We start from the raw sequence: 14,543 nt of genomic DNA on the forward strand, positions 1-14,543 counted from the left end.
GTACATAAATCTTTGTCCATATTTCTCTTCTCTAGTCTCTAGAACATATTTTCAGGAGTGGAATTCTTTGGTAAAATACTACAGAACTTTTAAACCTTTTAATGAATATTACCAAATTACTTCCCAGAAACATTACACTGATTTCTAGCACAACATTCACTGAGTGTATTATCACTTAAAAGAAAAATCTTTGTTAATAGGCAAAAGTAAGTGGTAACTTATTTGAAATTTGTACTTTACCAATGAAATGGACTTTATCGTTTATTTGCAGTTTTCAATGAATTGTCTTTTTTTTTTTAAGTAATCTCTGTGCCCATGTGGGGCTTGAACTCACAACTACGAGATCAAGAGTCACATGCTCTACTCACTGAGCCAGCCAGGAGCCCCTTCAATGAATTGTCTTTTATCCATTTTTTTATTGTTATGTTGAGGCTTTTCTTGATTTGTAGGAGTTCTTTAAGGATGTTTATGTGATAAGCTCAGTAAGGAAATGGAGGCCTTGATCAATGCACCGAGACCTAACAGACATGCACAGAACCTTCCACCCAACAATAGCAGAATACATATTCTTTTCCTGCACTCATGGAACATTCTCCTGGATGGGCCACATGCCAGGCTTGTTCTGTAACAAGTCTCAATAAACTTAAAAAGACTAAAATCATACAAAGTATGTTTAATGTGAACTACAGACTTTGGGTGATAACAATGTGTCAGTGCCAGTTCACTGATGTTGACAGTGGAGGGCTGTGTGGGTGCATGGGACAAGGCATATGTACTTTTTGCTCAATTCTGATGTGAACCTAAAATTCTAAAGTCCATCAAAAAAGTAATAACTGATGTGCTAACATAAAAATACATATATCAAGGCACATCCAACAATGTGTCTGAATTCAGGGTTTTTATTAATAAGCAGATTATTCAATATTCAACAAGTATTCATTCATAGCCCGAATGGTGGAAGCTCCCCCATCTCGTCTCCAAGTTCCTTCTTATATTTCAAGTTTGGGGTGATGGAACTGCCCAGTAAAATGGAATACCACATGGGGAAAAGCAAGCCTTCATCCCTTCCAACCCATTAGGGAGCTGACCCATGAAGAATATGTAGAAAAGGATGGATCACCTTACATGTTCACTTAAACCCAAAGTCCTTTAGGAGAGAGAAGATTAAGATGCTCAGAGGTCAGATAACCATTGACATTTCCATGTAATTGTCAACTGGGTCCTTCTGGAATGGGGCAGGGCAGGCCTGTTTGTCTCTGTGGGAAACCCTCCACCCCAAGGGTGATGGCATTTGAGAGTGTACTGGTAATGCTGCAGGTGAGTCTAGCAATGCTATCAGTTCCTGGTAAGCAGATCACCCATCAAGCTGCCCGGCTGTAAAGCTGGAGCTGTAGACTGGGCTCAAATCCAGAAACGTGCTTTGACTTTTTGAAACAAGTGGTTCAAATGAGTCATGTGCTATGACTTGCAGGCCCATACAAGAGTCGGTCATAACTCAAGTTGGTAAGCGATAACCAGACTCAAACATGCCAGTTTTCTGTGGAACTCCAGCTGTGTGAAAAGTAAAGTTACAATGTCCAGATGTGACCCTCTGAGGTGTCAGGTTACTTCTGTTCCTCCAATACATCAAGAGTCCTACTGTGAGAGCGCACCTGTCAGTAGGAGTCTACTCTACTGGTCCACACTGGCTCAACTAACTCACTGGCTCAGCTTGGATTCCTGGGCTTTGACAGGTCTGCAAAACGTGAAACATCTGCTTTAAAGGGCAGTGGGTGCAATGTTGGGACTACTTCTCTGACCCAGGAAAAATTTTGGACAGTTCCAGTATTGAGTCAAACAACTGTTTATCAAATAAAGCCAATTAAGGTGTTGGTGTCCCCGAAAGAGGCTGTAGAGACCCCAGCTGACCAAAGTTGATCAAATGTTGTACCCCAGGATTCTAGGTCAGAAGGTTGAAGGAACCCAAGGTAAACTTAGTACACACACTGGAAACCAGTGCACACATTAGGCAACATTCTTGGAGTCACTGGATTGTAGCAGTCCAGCAGCCCTGGTGATTTAGTGTCATCAGGACAGGGTCCTCATTTTCCTTGTCCTGTGCTGTTGCCAACCAAAGACTCACTATTCCTAAGCACTGAACCTGTTTGTTCCTGATTGGGAAAAAGTGAGGTCTTGGGACCCTTGCAGTCTCACCCAGCAGCCCCAGACCTTAGTTGCCAGGCGGGATTTTTCATTTTTTCCGGGACAATTGTCATGGTTACCTGCCACTAGGGGAGCCGGGGTTCAGTCCACTGTGCGCCACTTAACTCTCAAGCGGTAACATGGTTCTAGCTTAACAAGGAAAGGGAACACAAATGTGAGACGTTATTGTACTCATGACCTCACTTTGGGTCAAGATTTTTCTACACTTGCTACTTTATAGTCTTCCCACTGAGAAGTCAAGGCAGTCTCAGGGTGACAAGCGAATGGGAAAGTGGTAGCTGGCCATCATCCTGCTGTCCCCTCAGGCATCTGCTAGAAGCAGGAAGTAACCTGTGGGAGCTGGAGTGGGCAGTGCACTGCCAGTACTGCTTAGATTTGAAACATTCAAGGGAAGAAACCTGAGGTGAAAGCTGAGTCTGTTCAGTTCTCTTAGAGTTTCAAGTCAAACACAAAAAGGGTCTTTGGCCATAGACCTTAGACTCATGGGTCTCTTGGAGTCCTAAATCTTTCACTCATTGCCTTATAAAACCAATTAACACATTAAGGCCCTGGCAAGGAAGAGGACACTATGGGTCACAGAACAAGTATTCCCTTGGTTGACTCCCTCCTCTTTCCAGCTTCAAATACTTAAGCTAGGGGCACCCAGGTGACTCAGTGGTTGAGCATCTACCTTCAGCTCAGGGCGTGATCCCAGGGTCCTGGGATCAAGTCCCATGTCAGGTTCCCTACAGGGAACCTGCTTCTCCCTCTGCCCCGTGTCTCTGTCTCTTACGAATAAATAAATAAAATCTTTAACAAGAAAATACTTAAGCTATCAAGGCAAACCTTGGGACATGAAGCACAGTGACAAGTGAAACAATAGGATTAGGGGAGCAAAGGAGTGTCTGGAATCCTCAACAGGCCAACATTTAGAATGATGGGTGTGAGCTATCCCTGCCAGAAGCTCACCTGCAGCCAGTGGCTACAACCCCCAGGGGGCAGGGGGCCAAAGGAGAACATGTGGTTGTCCTGTTTACAACTATGGGAATTCCTGCATGGGGATGCAGAGAGGAAAGCTAGCAATCAAATCTGTGTCCTTTATTCCACCCAGTAGGTGTACCAAGGAGCCATATGCTGAATCCTGTGTCAACAGGCTGCTGGAAGGTCCACTGGGCCCAAGGCACACAACTACTTGGGCTTTGCTCCCCAGACAGGTGGTAGGGGCAGGCGGCGGAGAGAAGCTGAGCTCAGAGGAAAGGTCCCCAGGCACCGAAGGGGGAGAGGGGAGAGTAAAGAAGTAGGATGATGACGCGGAGGGCAGTGAGAGGCCTCAAAGGACAGATATTGGGCGTCCAGAGGTGAGAGGTCCTTTGGCCCAGCCCTCTGACAGGCCCATGCAGGCTGAGGGCCGAGGTGAAGTTGCCGTTGCCCACTATGATGCTATGTTCTTCTGGAGGCCTCTTCCCTTGCTCCACTGTGGCTAAAGTCTGGGAGCAGGAATCATTCATCAGAACGTAGCTGTCACTCAGTAGAACCCCACCTTCTGGGAGATGAGCTGTCTGGGGCTTTGGGAATGAGATGGAAAGAAGTAGAGAGCAGGAGATGAGAGGGGCCTACAGAAGGTTAGCAGCCTGAGGACAGAGGCTGGGAGCTACATGCAACAGGGCCCAACAAGTGTTCAGTGGGATCAGGGGTAGGAGGAGGCTGACGTATCTCTGGGCTCAGTCCCCATCGGAGATGGAGGAACTGGGGCAGAGGTAACCGGTCACTCCCTAGGAGGCAGAACTTAGGCACCAGGTACAAGACTTCTGCAGAATGGCTGCCCTCTGCCTGCCAGCAGTCTCAGATGGCCTGCCCCAAGACAGGCCTGGTGGCCAGGGATGCAGGGCCTATTGCTGGGATATCATGGCAAGTGCCCAGTCCAAGAAAGCCACGGTGATGTCCTGTAGGCAGAGCCAGACCCAGCGGGCAGCCTCACTGAGCTGTGTCTTCACGCAGTCCCAGGTCACTTCACCCCTGGAAGGAAAGCAGAACATTTGTGGGAGTTGGGAAGCAGTGCTGGGTCAGGTCACAGGGTTGCAGCTCAGACCCCTATCCTGCATCCCAGAGTGGCCGAGGGCTGGAGTAGGGCTCGGTGAGAGACTGGACAGAGCCTTGTCTCTGGGGAAGGGGCATGGGGCTCTCGGGCTCCTGCTGGAGCTTTGGAGGAGGGTCTCACCTGCATGCCTCATGGCAGTGCTCCTGGGCCCGGGCCAGGGCTTCCAGCAGTATGTGCCACAATGGCAGCAGCACATTCTGGTAAAGAAGCAGGAGCAGCTCCTGCAGAGACTGGAGCAGCTGGATCAGCGTATCAGTTACCTGTAGCTGGAGCACAGAGAGTGGAGAATGCATCCTGGCCCTGAGGACCTGTTCCATGTGAGGATGACATTCCAGCCCCTGGGGAGGCCAGCCCTTCTCTGACCTCCCTATCTCCAACTTACCCTCTGGGAGAGGCTAGCAAGGCTGTCACCAAACCAGGCAAGGTGGGAGGCACAGTGGGAAGAAAGAAAGCTGATTGTGGCATTGGTGTGGGCCCAGGCCAGCTGCAAACTGGGCCTCAGCATGGTCAGTAGGTGGGAGCCCCAGGCCGGCAATGTCTCCTCTAGCCAGCTGTAAGAGGCAATCGGGGGGAGAGAGGGAGGCTGAGTTTCCTCAGATGGCTCAGCTCCCCAAGAAGAGCTGTGGGGAAGGGAGGGCTCGAGAAGGGGAAAGTGTAATCATTTCCCACTGATGCCGTCACCACTCTGAAAACCTGGCTTGCCCCGCCACACCCCCTACGAGGGCTCACCTGTAGCCCTGCAGGCTGTAGGCGTAGATCTTGGCACACACTTGCTGGCCAGCAGGCAAGAACCCAGATGATCGAAGCAACCGGCCAGAAAGGGAGGCTGAGTAAAGGGGGCCTCTGGTGAGCTGGGGCGTGAGGGGGGGCAGGGAGAGACACTCCAGGCCCCAGAGCAGGTCCAGGGGAGCAGAACTCATGTGCTCGCAGGGCTGCAGAGCTGGCTCCGATCCGCTCCAGAGCGCGCTTGCTCAGAGGGAGGGATGCAGGCCCGTGGAGCTGAGCTCATTTCTCCTGCTGGGCCAGGTGTGAACTGGAGTGAGGTAGCCAGGTAAGTGTCAGGGAGCCTTGGGTCTGAGGGTCCACCCATCTACTTACCAGCTGTGATCTTAAGCTAACTATTAAATCTGACTCTCAATTTCCTCAGGAGTTAAAAAGGAGATAACACTTACTCAAGCAAGACTATGACTATGCAAACATCTCTACGGCAAAGCAGCAGTCCAATCTGAAGTGGTAACGTCATAGTTGTGGACAGAATAGCCTGTCTGAAAGAGTCTCTTCTGTAGTATCAGGGCAAAGCTATGTGTGAGAGCCAGGGGGTGCTACACCTAGCTCTGTGCCTCACCCTCACGTTATCTCCCTTGCCTGCCAATTCTCGCTTACCCTGGAAGGAGCTGTGTGACTGGAAGTCATGGCACAGGAAACCTATGGCAAAGATCAGCACCAATAGGAGTAGCCATGTCCAGGGTAGCCGGTAGCCCTGTGCCTGCTGCAAAAGGCCCTGTGAGGAGAAGGGGCGGTGGAGGGGAGCAGTGGTCAGAAGGAGGGGGTGGTCCTTCATCCGGAAGGAAGGCCTCAAGCTAGGCCTTCCATTCCAGGAAGAGGATCAAGCCTTCACACGACCCCAGAGACAGGGCGGCTCCACGGACAGGGGGGCCGGGGGTGCTGGTCAGAGGCGTAGGCCGGTGTGTGGGTCGGGGAGGGCTGGGTGCTGGCACCTTGCAGGCTGTGTCGCAGGTGGCAGCATCCTGACTGTTGCAGCTGCCCTTCCTCAGCAGCTCCTGGTTGGTAAGCTTGAAGGATTGGATGGTTTCCTGCAAAGACTTCTGTGTCTGTAGGATAAGAAAGTCTGGGTTGAGAGGTTAACATTTAGCCTGTGAGGGAACTCTGAGCCTCCACCCTGCTTCACTGTCCACGCCAAATGCATGAGTACAGCGCCTTCTCAGCAAAGGGAGGGCCGTGGTTGAGGGGTACGAACCCAGAACCCAGACGAGGCTCAGCCTGCCATGTCCTCCCAGCTCCTCACCTTCTTGGGAATCTGCTCCCAGGACCTGAGCAGGTGTTCCAGCAGCAGGCTATGGGGAAAGCACAACCCCTTCCAATCAGGGGGCTCACTGGGCCCCTCCCATCCTCCTGGCCCCCATTAGGCCCTGGCTCCTTCACTTCCCTCCCACAATGAGCAGCCTCCTAGAGGCCAACCCAGAAATGTTCCCACTCAATTTGAGAGGCACAAACTCAAAGGACAGTGACAAATGTTCCCCTTCTGCTTCTAGGCCAGGGACAGGCTGGGAAGCATGGATTAAGGCTTTTCCCTATGCATCAGAGGTGGGCAGCCCCCCACCCCCACCTGCCTGGACTGTGACAAGTGCTTGGGGTACAACTGCCTCCAGACACTGGCGCTGAGGGGGTCCACCGTCAGACACTCGATCAGGCTGCTCAGGAGCTGCACAGGGGAGAGGGGACAGGAGAGGCTGCTGGGGTGGGGGGATGCTGGAGGGAGACAGTGCCTCCCAGGCAACACTCCCACCCCAGAGGACAGAGAAATTGTGCCAAGACCCCAGAAATCTGAGAGGCCACAAGGGGGAGGCTGCAGCTCTCAAGCTAGAGCTTGAGCTTGAAGATCATCTGTCAACAAGAGGCAGAACATCAGAGACCAGCCAGATGTGAACGTGTGTCCTTTTAGCTCTGTCCCTGTGAGGGTGGCCCACGAGTGAGTAGGTTAGGAGGCTGTCAGGAATGAGCTAAGGAGAGGCCCAGGAAACGAGTTCTGTGAAGGCAGGGCCCCTGTCAGCAGGTAAGGACCTCTGCGGTGGCCTCCCATCATTTCCTCACCTCTTTCTTCATCTCAGGAGGACAGCTAGGGGTGGCTCTGGACAGGAAGGAGGGGAAATACGTATGCAGGGTGGATTCCGGCTTCGCCCCAAATGCCAGCACCTTCAGTCGAGGGTAGAGCTGACACAGCTGCTCCTGCAGGCTGGGGTGGGGGTGGGAGGAGAGCCAGGCACCAGGTCTAAAAGGAGCTACGTGATATGTCCCTTTTGCTTGGCTGACTTTCTGCCCTGCCTGTGGGAGCAGAGTCACTAAGGGCCTTATAATGGCTCAGAGTCTTTTTAGACTCAACGACTCCTTGGAAAATCTGTTGGAAGTCATGGATCTTCTCCCCAGGAAAATGCCCATATGCCAATCACACCTGAGGGTCCATATAACTTCAGGGGGTTCACCGATCCCTTGAACGGTCAGGTTCAATGGGCAGGTTGAAAATCTCAGATTTTGGGTGGTTGGAGAAGAACGGACAGGAAATATACAGCCTGCTCAAGCCTCTGCTGGGATCCTTCACAGCAGGTGTGCCCCAGGGTAGTCCTACCTGGGTGTCAGGGAGTTGTTGGGCATGTAGGCAAAGTCCAGAAGCGGGAAGAAGTCCTTGGGGCCAATCATGCCAAAGCCCTTGGTGAGGTTGGGGTGCATCCTACGGGGGAAAGCAGGAAACAGACTTGTTGAAGACTACCAGGCAGGCTGCGATCCCAGCTGAGACCAACATCTAAGAAAATGGGCATACACTCAGCCTCATCCCTACCCCTTAATGGTTTCCTCTCTTTCCTTCCTCACCATCCAGTTCTGACTGGGAGGAGCTGGTCCTGGTTTCCCCACAGCTATGGAGACCAGGACCACAGCATCCTGTTTTGCTCAAACAGCTACTATGATCCCTTACCCCCACCCCACCCCCCACAAATTACTCACAGGAGCAGCCGATCCAGGTACGCGATGGCAAAGGGAGAAAGAGACTTGATGCCCAGCACAGGCAGCATGATCCCCAGCCACACTAAGGAAACAAAGGTCAGGGAGGGAGCCTCAGGCTTGGACCCACGGGGGATGTTAAAGAGGAGCTCCCTGCCCCCAAGGCCATCCCTTTTTCTCCCCTACATCTTTCTTACCTTTCAGTCCTTCAGCGAGGTTGGTAAAACCTGCTTGACCCAGGGCCCACATGATTGTCAGACACTTTGCCGGTCGGCTCTGGTGAGACCTTAGCAGTTCCAGGAACTGAGGAGACCAGTGGGAAAGGCAGGTTGTGACAAGGCAAAGCACCAGGAGCACCCCCAAAGCCAGGTATGAAGAAATGCCAAAAGGGAGAGAAGGGACAGGCCACGGGGCGATGCAGCACTGGGGTAGTACAGGGTAGTGATGCAGACCATGCGGTCCGGCACTGGGCCGTGGCCTGCACCCGTACTTGCCACTTAAACTAGTTCACTAATTAGGAAAGTTACTGAATCCCCCTGTAGCTCCATCTTCTCATCTATAAAGTAAACATAACAGTAGCATCTACCTTATGCCTATATAAAGCAGATACGGAGCAAGTGCCAGCAGTGTTACTGGTCTTACAGAGCTTCCACTGTCCCCTAATTAGGTTCAACGGTATAGAATCTGCCCAGGCTCCCCAGTCCCAGTGGCCCCCCTTCTGGTGTTCCCACCACCACCCTGAGCTCACCTTGCCCAGGTTCATTGTGGCAATCTTGGGCTTGTCTTGCAGAACGGCCTGGATACAGATGCGGTATCCATGTAGTGACTCCCCTGGAGAGACAGGTGTTCTCAGACCTACATATGTTACTTGGCATCCCCAAACCGAAATCTCCCTTCTAGCAGCTGTGAGCCCAGAACCCAGGGCCAATGACTCCTAACTTCTTCCTCTCTTTCCTTTTTTTTTTTTTTTTTGAAGATTTTATTTACTTATTCATGAGACACACACACACACACACACACACACACACACACAGAGGCAGAGACACAAAAGACACAGACAGAGGGAGAAGCAGGCTCCATGCAGGGAGCCCAATGTGGGACTCGATCCCAGGACTCCAGGATCACACCCTGGGCTGAAGGCAGTGCTAAACTGCTGAGCCACCCGGGCTGCCCTCTTCCTCTCTTTCCAAAAGAATATTGAGATTAGCACATTTCTTTGCTGGAATCAGAACTACCCCGGCAATCTGGAAGTAGGAAAAGGGAGTAGTAGGTTCCCAAGATGGGGTGGGGCTATCCCTCACAGGGGGGCACCCCCTCTCACCTGGTGTCTTATCCAGCTCTTGCAGCATAGTGAACAGACAGTGGTCAAAAAAGAGCTCCAGAGACCCCGCTGCCTTGGCCAGCAGCCCTCGGATGATCCCACGAAGCTCCCGGCTTACCAGGCTGTAGGGATAATCTGGGGCCGAAAGGTTCCACATGTGTGCTAGCATCAGAAGCCCCTGCCAGCTTTGAGAGCTTGGCTGCACTCCCTGAGAACGGCGAGTGCACGCAGAGGTCCCTGCGCTGGGCTGGCATCCTCCCTGTCCCAGTGAGGCCCACTTCCCCAGCCGTGACGATTTGAGAACAGCTTGAATCACGCACATAAATCAGGACAGTGGGGACACTGGGCTCTGTTGCTAACTAATGTGTTTACATATGGCCCTTTCAGTATTTTCTCAAACTTGTCTGATTTTGAGGGAGGTCGAAGAACTAACCATGTGTATGCTGGCTTAGCGTGGGCTCACTTAGAGGTGCCTGCAGCTTGTAGTTGAGATAGCTGGCCAGGTCCTTCAGCCACACGGAGGGGTTCCCAGAGAACACGCTCTGGCTCTTGTCCAGTTCCTTCTGCAGAGCTGCCACATCCAGCTGCCGGGACACAGGCCCCCACCGAGGTCAGTTATGAGTGAGTTTAGGGAAACAGGGTGGAGCTGGGAAAATGGGTGAAGGGTGAAGGTAAAAGAGGATTTCTGCTTTTAAATGTGATGTGGAATGCCATAGTATCGCTGCATCCAGATATTTAGAAAACACAGCACAGCTGGGATTGCTGGTCTCCAGACCCAATATTCTCAAGCCCTTTACATGTGCAAGGGGACCAGATGGAAGATGAAAGATCGCAGCTTCCATGGGGCAAGGAACCACAGGTGTTTCTTTACCCCCACCCTGGTATCCCTGAGTCTTCGAGGCTCTCCTCATACTAATCCAGGTTTCCCTACAGACTTGTTTCCTGTCTGTCTTAAATGCAAACGTTCTATCCCTTGGGGTTTCTGCCTTTTCCCGAACACCTCCTCCCAGTCAGTGGCACCCCAAATTCCACAGGCCTCCAGTGGCCATCCCCCTCCTGCACCTTTCATCTTCTCTATACCTCATGGTACTCTTGTCTCCCCACCTCAGGTCTAGGGACACTCACAGCTTTCAGCGCCTCTTCCAGGCTGCGGAAGCGACCCTGCTTCTGGTTTTGGTTGGTGAGGGTTGCCACCTTCTTAGTCTGCTTCTTGTTTGCTGGTTTCTTGGGCTCTGCAGCAGGAGGTGGAACTTGCTCCTTATTCTGTCGCTTGAGGATTCTTTCAAAGCCCCGCTCATAGAGGGTGCTTGTTGTCTGGATTGGAGCTGGGGTAATGACAAGCAGACAACGGGCGGGGGTGGGGGGTGGGGGGGTGGGGGAGGTATCCTTGAGTCATGAGGGCCTCACAGGGACAGTGGTCCCTTCCCCCACATTGTCACCTCGTTCATCTTCAGTGAAGAACCTGCCTCAACACCCTTTTTAGCTGCCCTGCTCAAGTTGCAGGGCAGGGGAGCCCTCCTGCTTCTTTCAGTCATGGCAGCTCCGGAGGCTACAGGCTCTTTCACAGAACCGGGCAGAGATTTCTTTATTAGATAAACCAGAGTATGTGGGAACTAGTGGAGATGCATACAGAGGGCTGGCTTCCTTGGTGAGTGGCTACCAGTTCTGGAAGGCAGGACTTTCCCATCTTGGCTCCAATGGGACAACTCTCTAATCAACAAGTGGCAAGCTTTCTGCAGTCCCCCAGGAGACTTTGGGGAAACAGGCCCCGCTTACAAGGCTTGGTGGGAGTCGAGAATGGAGTCAGCCTTCCCTCTGCCGGGCCTCGGGACGGCCTACCCGCACCCCACAACACTGCGGGTCACTCAAGGAGGCAGACGGTGTACCACGAAGGCTGTCTCCCCAGCTCGCAGACACCCGCCCTGACAGGCCAGGCTAGGGCCGGGGACAGCCGGTTGGAGCGTGTGTGCAGACCGCAGTCCCGGTCCCCTCTGACATGGGATCCTGCGAAAGGCATCTAACACCCCTGGGCCTCAGTTTACTCCTCTGCTAGGCGAGGGCAGCCCCCTCCCAGCGCTGTCTACCTCCTGGGCGGCTCAAGAGGCGAGGCGCGGTAGCCGGGGGGCAGGAGAGCCCGGGGCTCCGGGGGCTGCCCGCTACCTCTCCGGAGGGGCAGGCCCGGGGCCGGTGGCGGTGGCGGCGCGGGCGGCCGGCCGGGTGGGTACTCACGGGTCAGGTCGTATTTCCACACACCGTTCGCCTCCCCGAGAGCCCGGCGGTCCCCTCCGCCGCTTCTACCGCTGCCGCCGGCCCCGGGCCGCCGCCCCTTCTTCACCACCTCCCAGCGCCCCCCGCCAGCCCCCTTGGCTGCCATGGCTCCGACCCTCCCGCCACTGCCACCTCCCTGGGCTTTCCGGTCCGGCGCGGAGGCGCCGCGCTCTGCCACGTCTCCTCCCAGGACCTCGCGGCGCGTGTCGCCCACCGCAAGGCAGCCTGGGACTTGTAGTCTTTCGTTTTCGCCGGGTTATCCCTAGCGAGGTCGCGTAGGGGCTCCTAGTGAAAAACATCCAGGCAGAGGTGTTGCGATGTGAGGCTATTACATTGGAAATTTTTACCTGAGCACCTACTGGGTGAAGGTCACTGCATTAGGTGACTCGGAAATTAAACTGTTCTGGGGTTTCTTTTCTTTCCAGTGGTGCTGGAAAGATAGAATGGAAAGTTCTCCTTCCCTCCGGGGAGAGTTTGAAGATGAAATGCTTTTGTCCTGCCAGGAAAGTGCTAGCTTAGTTGTTGCTTACTAGTGGTTAAACTTTGAGTTATTGGGCTAAAAAAAAAAATCTATTGTGGAAGAACAAGGAAGAGGACAGAGCTTGAGGGAAGGGGCAGTGTCGCAGGGCAGGAAATGGAGAGTGGGGACCCCTTCTGATAGGAGAGAGAGAAGTATGGGGTTCTGGGACAGCCAGGGCTGTTTCCCCTTCCAGGAAATGGGAAAGAATGGCTCTGACTTCCATTGCAAGAGGCAGTCAGTCCCAAGTCCCAGATGTGACGGGGAGTAATCAAGAGCTCCAGACCTGAGGAACCAAACAGGTTAGTGCTGACATTCAAAATCCCTGGAGGGCCTTCCTTGTAGTACTCTGTGAAACCTCAAAATTTAGAGCATTCCAGCAGGGGAGGATGAGGGGAGGAGAAATGAAAGTACTTTATTACAACTAAGGAAATGTGTTATTTCATGTACGCTCCTACGTTTGAGGGTGAGATTCATACCTGCCACACTTAGAGGTGCAAGACAGACAAGCCCTTGTAGTAAGAACTAATAGAGGCCAAATTCCTACAGGATGAACAGCTTGAGGAGTGATGAGTTCCTTAGAAAGGAGATTAGAGAAAGCTTCCTGAAAGAGGTGGCATTTGAGATGGGGAATGGGAGAATTTTCACTGGTTAGGGATCAGGACAGCTGGAGAGAACAGGCCAGTTGTGTGGATTTATTGATTTAAACGAAGACCTAGAGGTGAGACATGACAGGGTAAAGCTGGGAAACTGGATAGCAGTTCAGTGGGGGTGGTGCTTAATGGGATTTGGGAGGTGAAGAAGGTTAGAAAGGGATCAGAGCCCTTGTGCTGTGGTATGAGCCACTATTTTGGAAAGGTAAGGGGGACTATGGGAAGGAGGAGGTGGGGTGGGGGAAAGGCAGGAGATGGGAGGTGACCAGCTCTTGCTGCCTCCTGCCTGTCCTCATACCCCTTCTGGTCTGATTGTGTCTGACTTTGCCTCAGGTCACTCTGAGATGGAAGTGCTTTGCCACGGACCATAACTGAACTGGTCATGATTCAATTCATTTTTCAGATCACTGGTTTACCTACTCAGAGTCACAACAATATCCCTTTGCTCAACCTTTTGGTGTCATGTGTATGGTCACAGAAGAGATGCTGTTTTCTGAAGAGAAACAGAACAAGCTTTCCATAGAGGCAAAGAAGGGGTCTGCTCCAGGAAGATATATAAAGGGTGGGAAGGACTTCCTTTGCTGGCTTTTCTTGCATTGGTCTGACAAGTCATTGGCTGTACCTTGGCATCTAGGGGATAGAACTAGCTCACTTGTTTCTCCTGCAGCATTTCCTAAACACCTTCTCTACCTAAGCACCTGGCTCTGGGCTAGGTAGAGCTGGAGTATTCACCTCACTTGCTTGTGAGCAACTCTAAGCCTGTGTGAGAGACAAGTGTGTAAAGAGAAAATTACAGTTCACCATCCTAAGTGTTCTGTGAGAAAGACACACTTAGGGTCCTGGGAAGAGGTGGAGGCAGCTGCAGTGGCTTTATGTCTCTGAACTTTGGGTGTTCCAAGAGCAGCCTTAGACACTAGCCATGGATGAGGACTGGGGCAGGTACCCACCCAAGTGGGGTCTGAGGGAAGAATCAAAAGATGTGGGGTCAAGGAGGACAGGTGGGTGTCTAGTGTGGGGGAAAGAAGAAGGGCTTCAGTGAGCTCACTGAAGCACAGTTTGATCTACTGCATTAGCTGCTGTTAACAAATCACCATAAACTGAGTGGATTAAAACAATACAAATTTATTGTCTTACAGTTCTAGAAGGCGAGGGTGTGTCAGGGTCTCATTGTGCTAAAATGCCATGTCTGTAGGGCAGTGGCCCTTTCTCGAGCCTCCACGGGAGGCTGTTTTCTTGCCTTTTTCAGTATCTAGGGGCCACCTGTGTTTCTTTGCTCAGGCCCCTTCTATCCTTGAAGCCAGCAACACCAGATTGAGTACCTTTTCACATGGCATCACTCCGATCTCCTCTTCTGCACCCCCTCCTTCCACTTTTATGGACTCTGTGATTACACTGGGCTCATCTGGATAACCTACCATACTCTCCTTATTTTAAGGTCAACTGGTTAGAGACTTAATTCCATTTGGAATCTTAATTCCCCTTTGCCATGTAACTTAATATGTTCCAAGTTGGGGGAATTACAATGTGGATACCTTTGGGGGGTGGCATTAGTCTGTCTACCATACCCACTTTGCTGGCAGGGTAAGGTCTTGGGCTGAAGATGAACTTTGGATAGCACAGAGCAACTACTTTATCCTCTTACAGTGTCTATGTGGACTAATGGAGGAAAGCCCTTTAAAAGTAGGCAAGGGGGGCGGCCCGTGGCTCAGTGAGTGAAGCGTCTGACTCAGGTCATGATCTCAGGATTCTGGAATGGAGCCCCCACATCGA

General features: G+C 52.2%; 1 protein-coding gene across 1 annotated transcript; it reads right to left on the reverse strand.

Moving 5' to 3' along the window:
* Positions 1-883: 883 nt before the first annotated feature.
* Positions 884-11,780, reverse strand: TMEM214 (transmembrane protein 214). Its single transcript, XM_041756895.1, has 17 exons — positions 11,565-11,780; positions 10,461-10,660; positions 9,769-9,919; positions 9,336-9,470; positions 8,763-8,845; positions 8,212-8,317; positions 8,018-8,099; positions 7,644-7,745; positions 7,112-7,253; positions 6,631-6,722; positions 6,306-6,354; positions 5,998-6,111; positions 5,663-5,780; positions 5,009-5,105; positions 4,662-4,830; positions 4,400-4,545; positions 884-4,197 (listed from the first exon to the last, which is right to left on the reverse strand). Exons 1-17 carry the CDS (start codon positions 11,707-11,709, stop codon positions 4,071-4,073), a joined length of 2,058 nt encoding a protein of 685 aa, XP_041612829.1. The 5' UTR covers positions 11,710-11,780; the 3' UTR covers positions 884-4,070.
* Between the last annotated feature and the right edge of the window lie 2,763 nt (positions 11,781-14,543).

The sequence above is a fragment of the Vulpes lagopus genome, chromosome 5 (genome assembly GCF_018345385.1).
Source record: "Vulpes lagopus strain Blue_001 chromosome 5, ASM1834538v1, whole genome shotgun sequence".
Classification (NCBI taxonomy): Eukaryota; Metazoa; Chordata; class Mammalia; order Carnivora; family Canidae; genus Vulpes; species Vulpes lagopus.

Coding starts and splice junctions, on each gene's coding strand:
- TMEM214 (XM_041756895.1), bottom strand. CDS start 11,709: ATGGCAGCCAAGGGGGCTGGCGGGGGGCGCTGGGAGGTGGTGAAGAAG. Junction 7,746..8,017: donor TACCTGGATCGGCTGCTCCT/GTGAGTAATTTG, acceptor TTTCCCCCGTAG/GATGCACCCCAACCTCACCA. Junction 5,781..5,997: donor CCTGCGACACAGCCTGCAAG/GTGCCAGCACCC, acceptor TTCTCCTCACAG/GGCCTTTTGCAGCAGGCACA.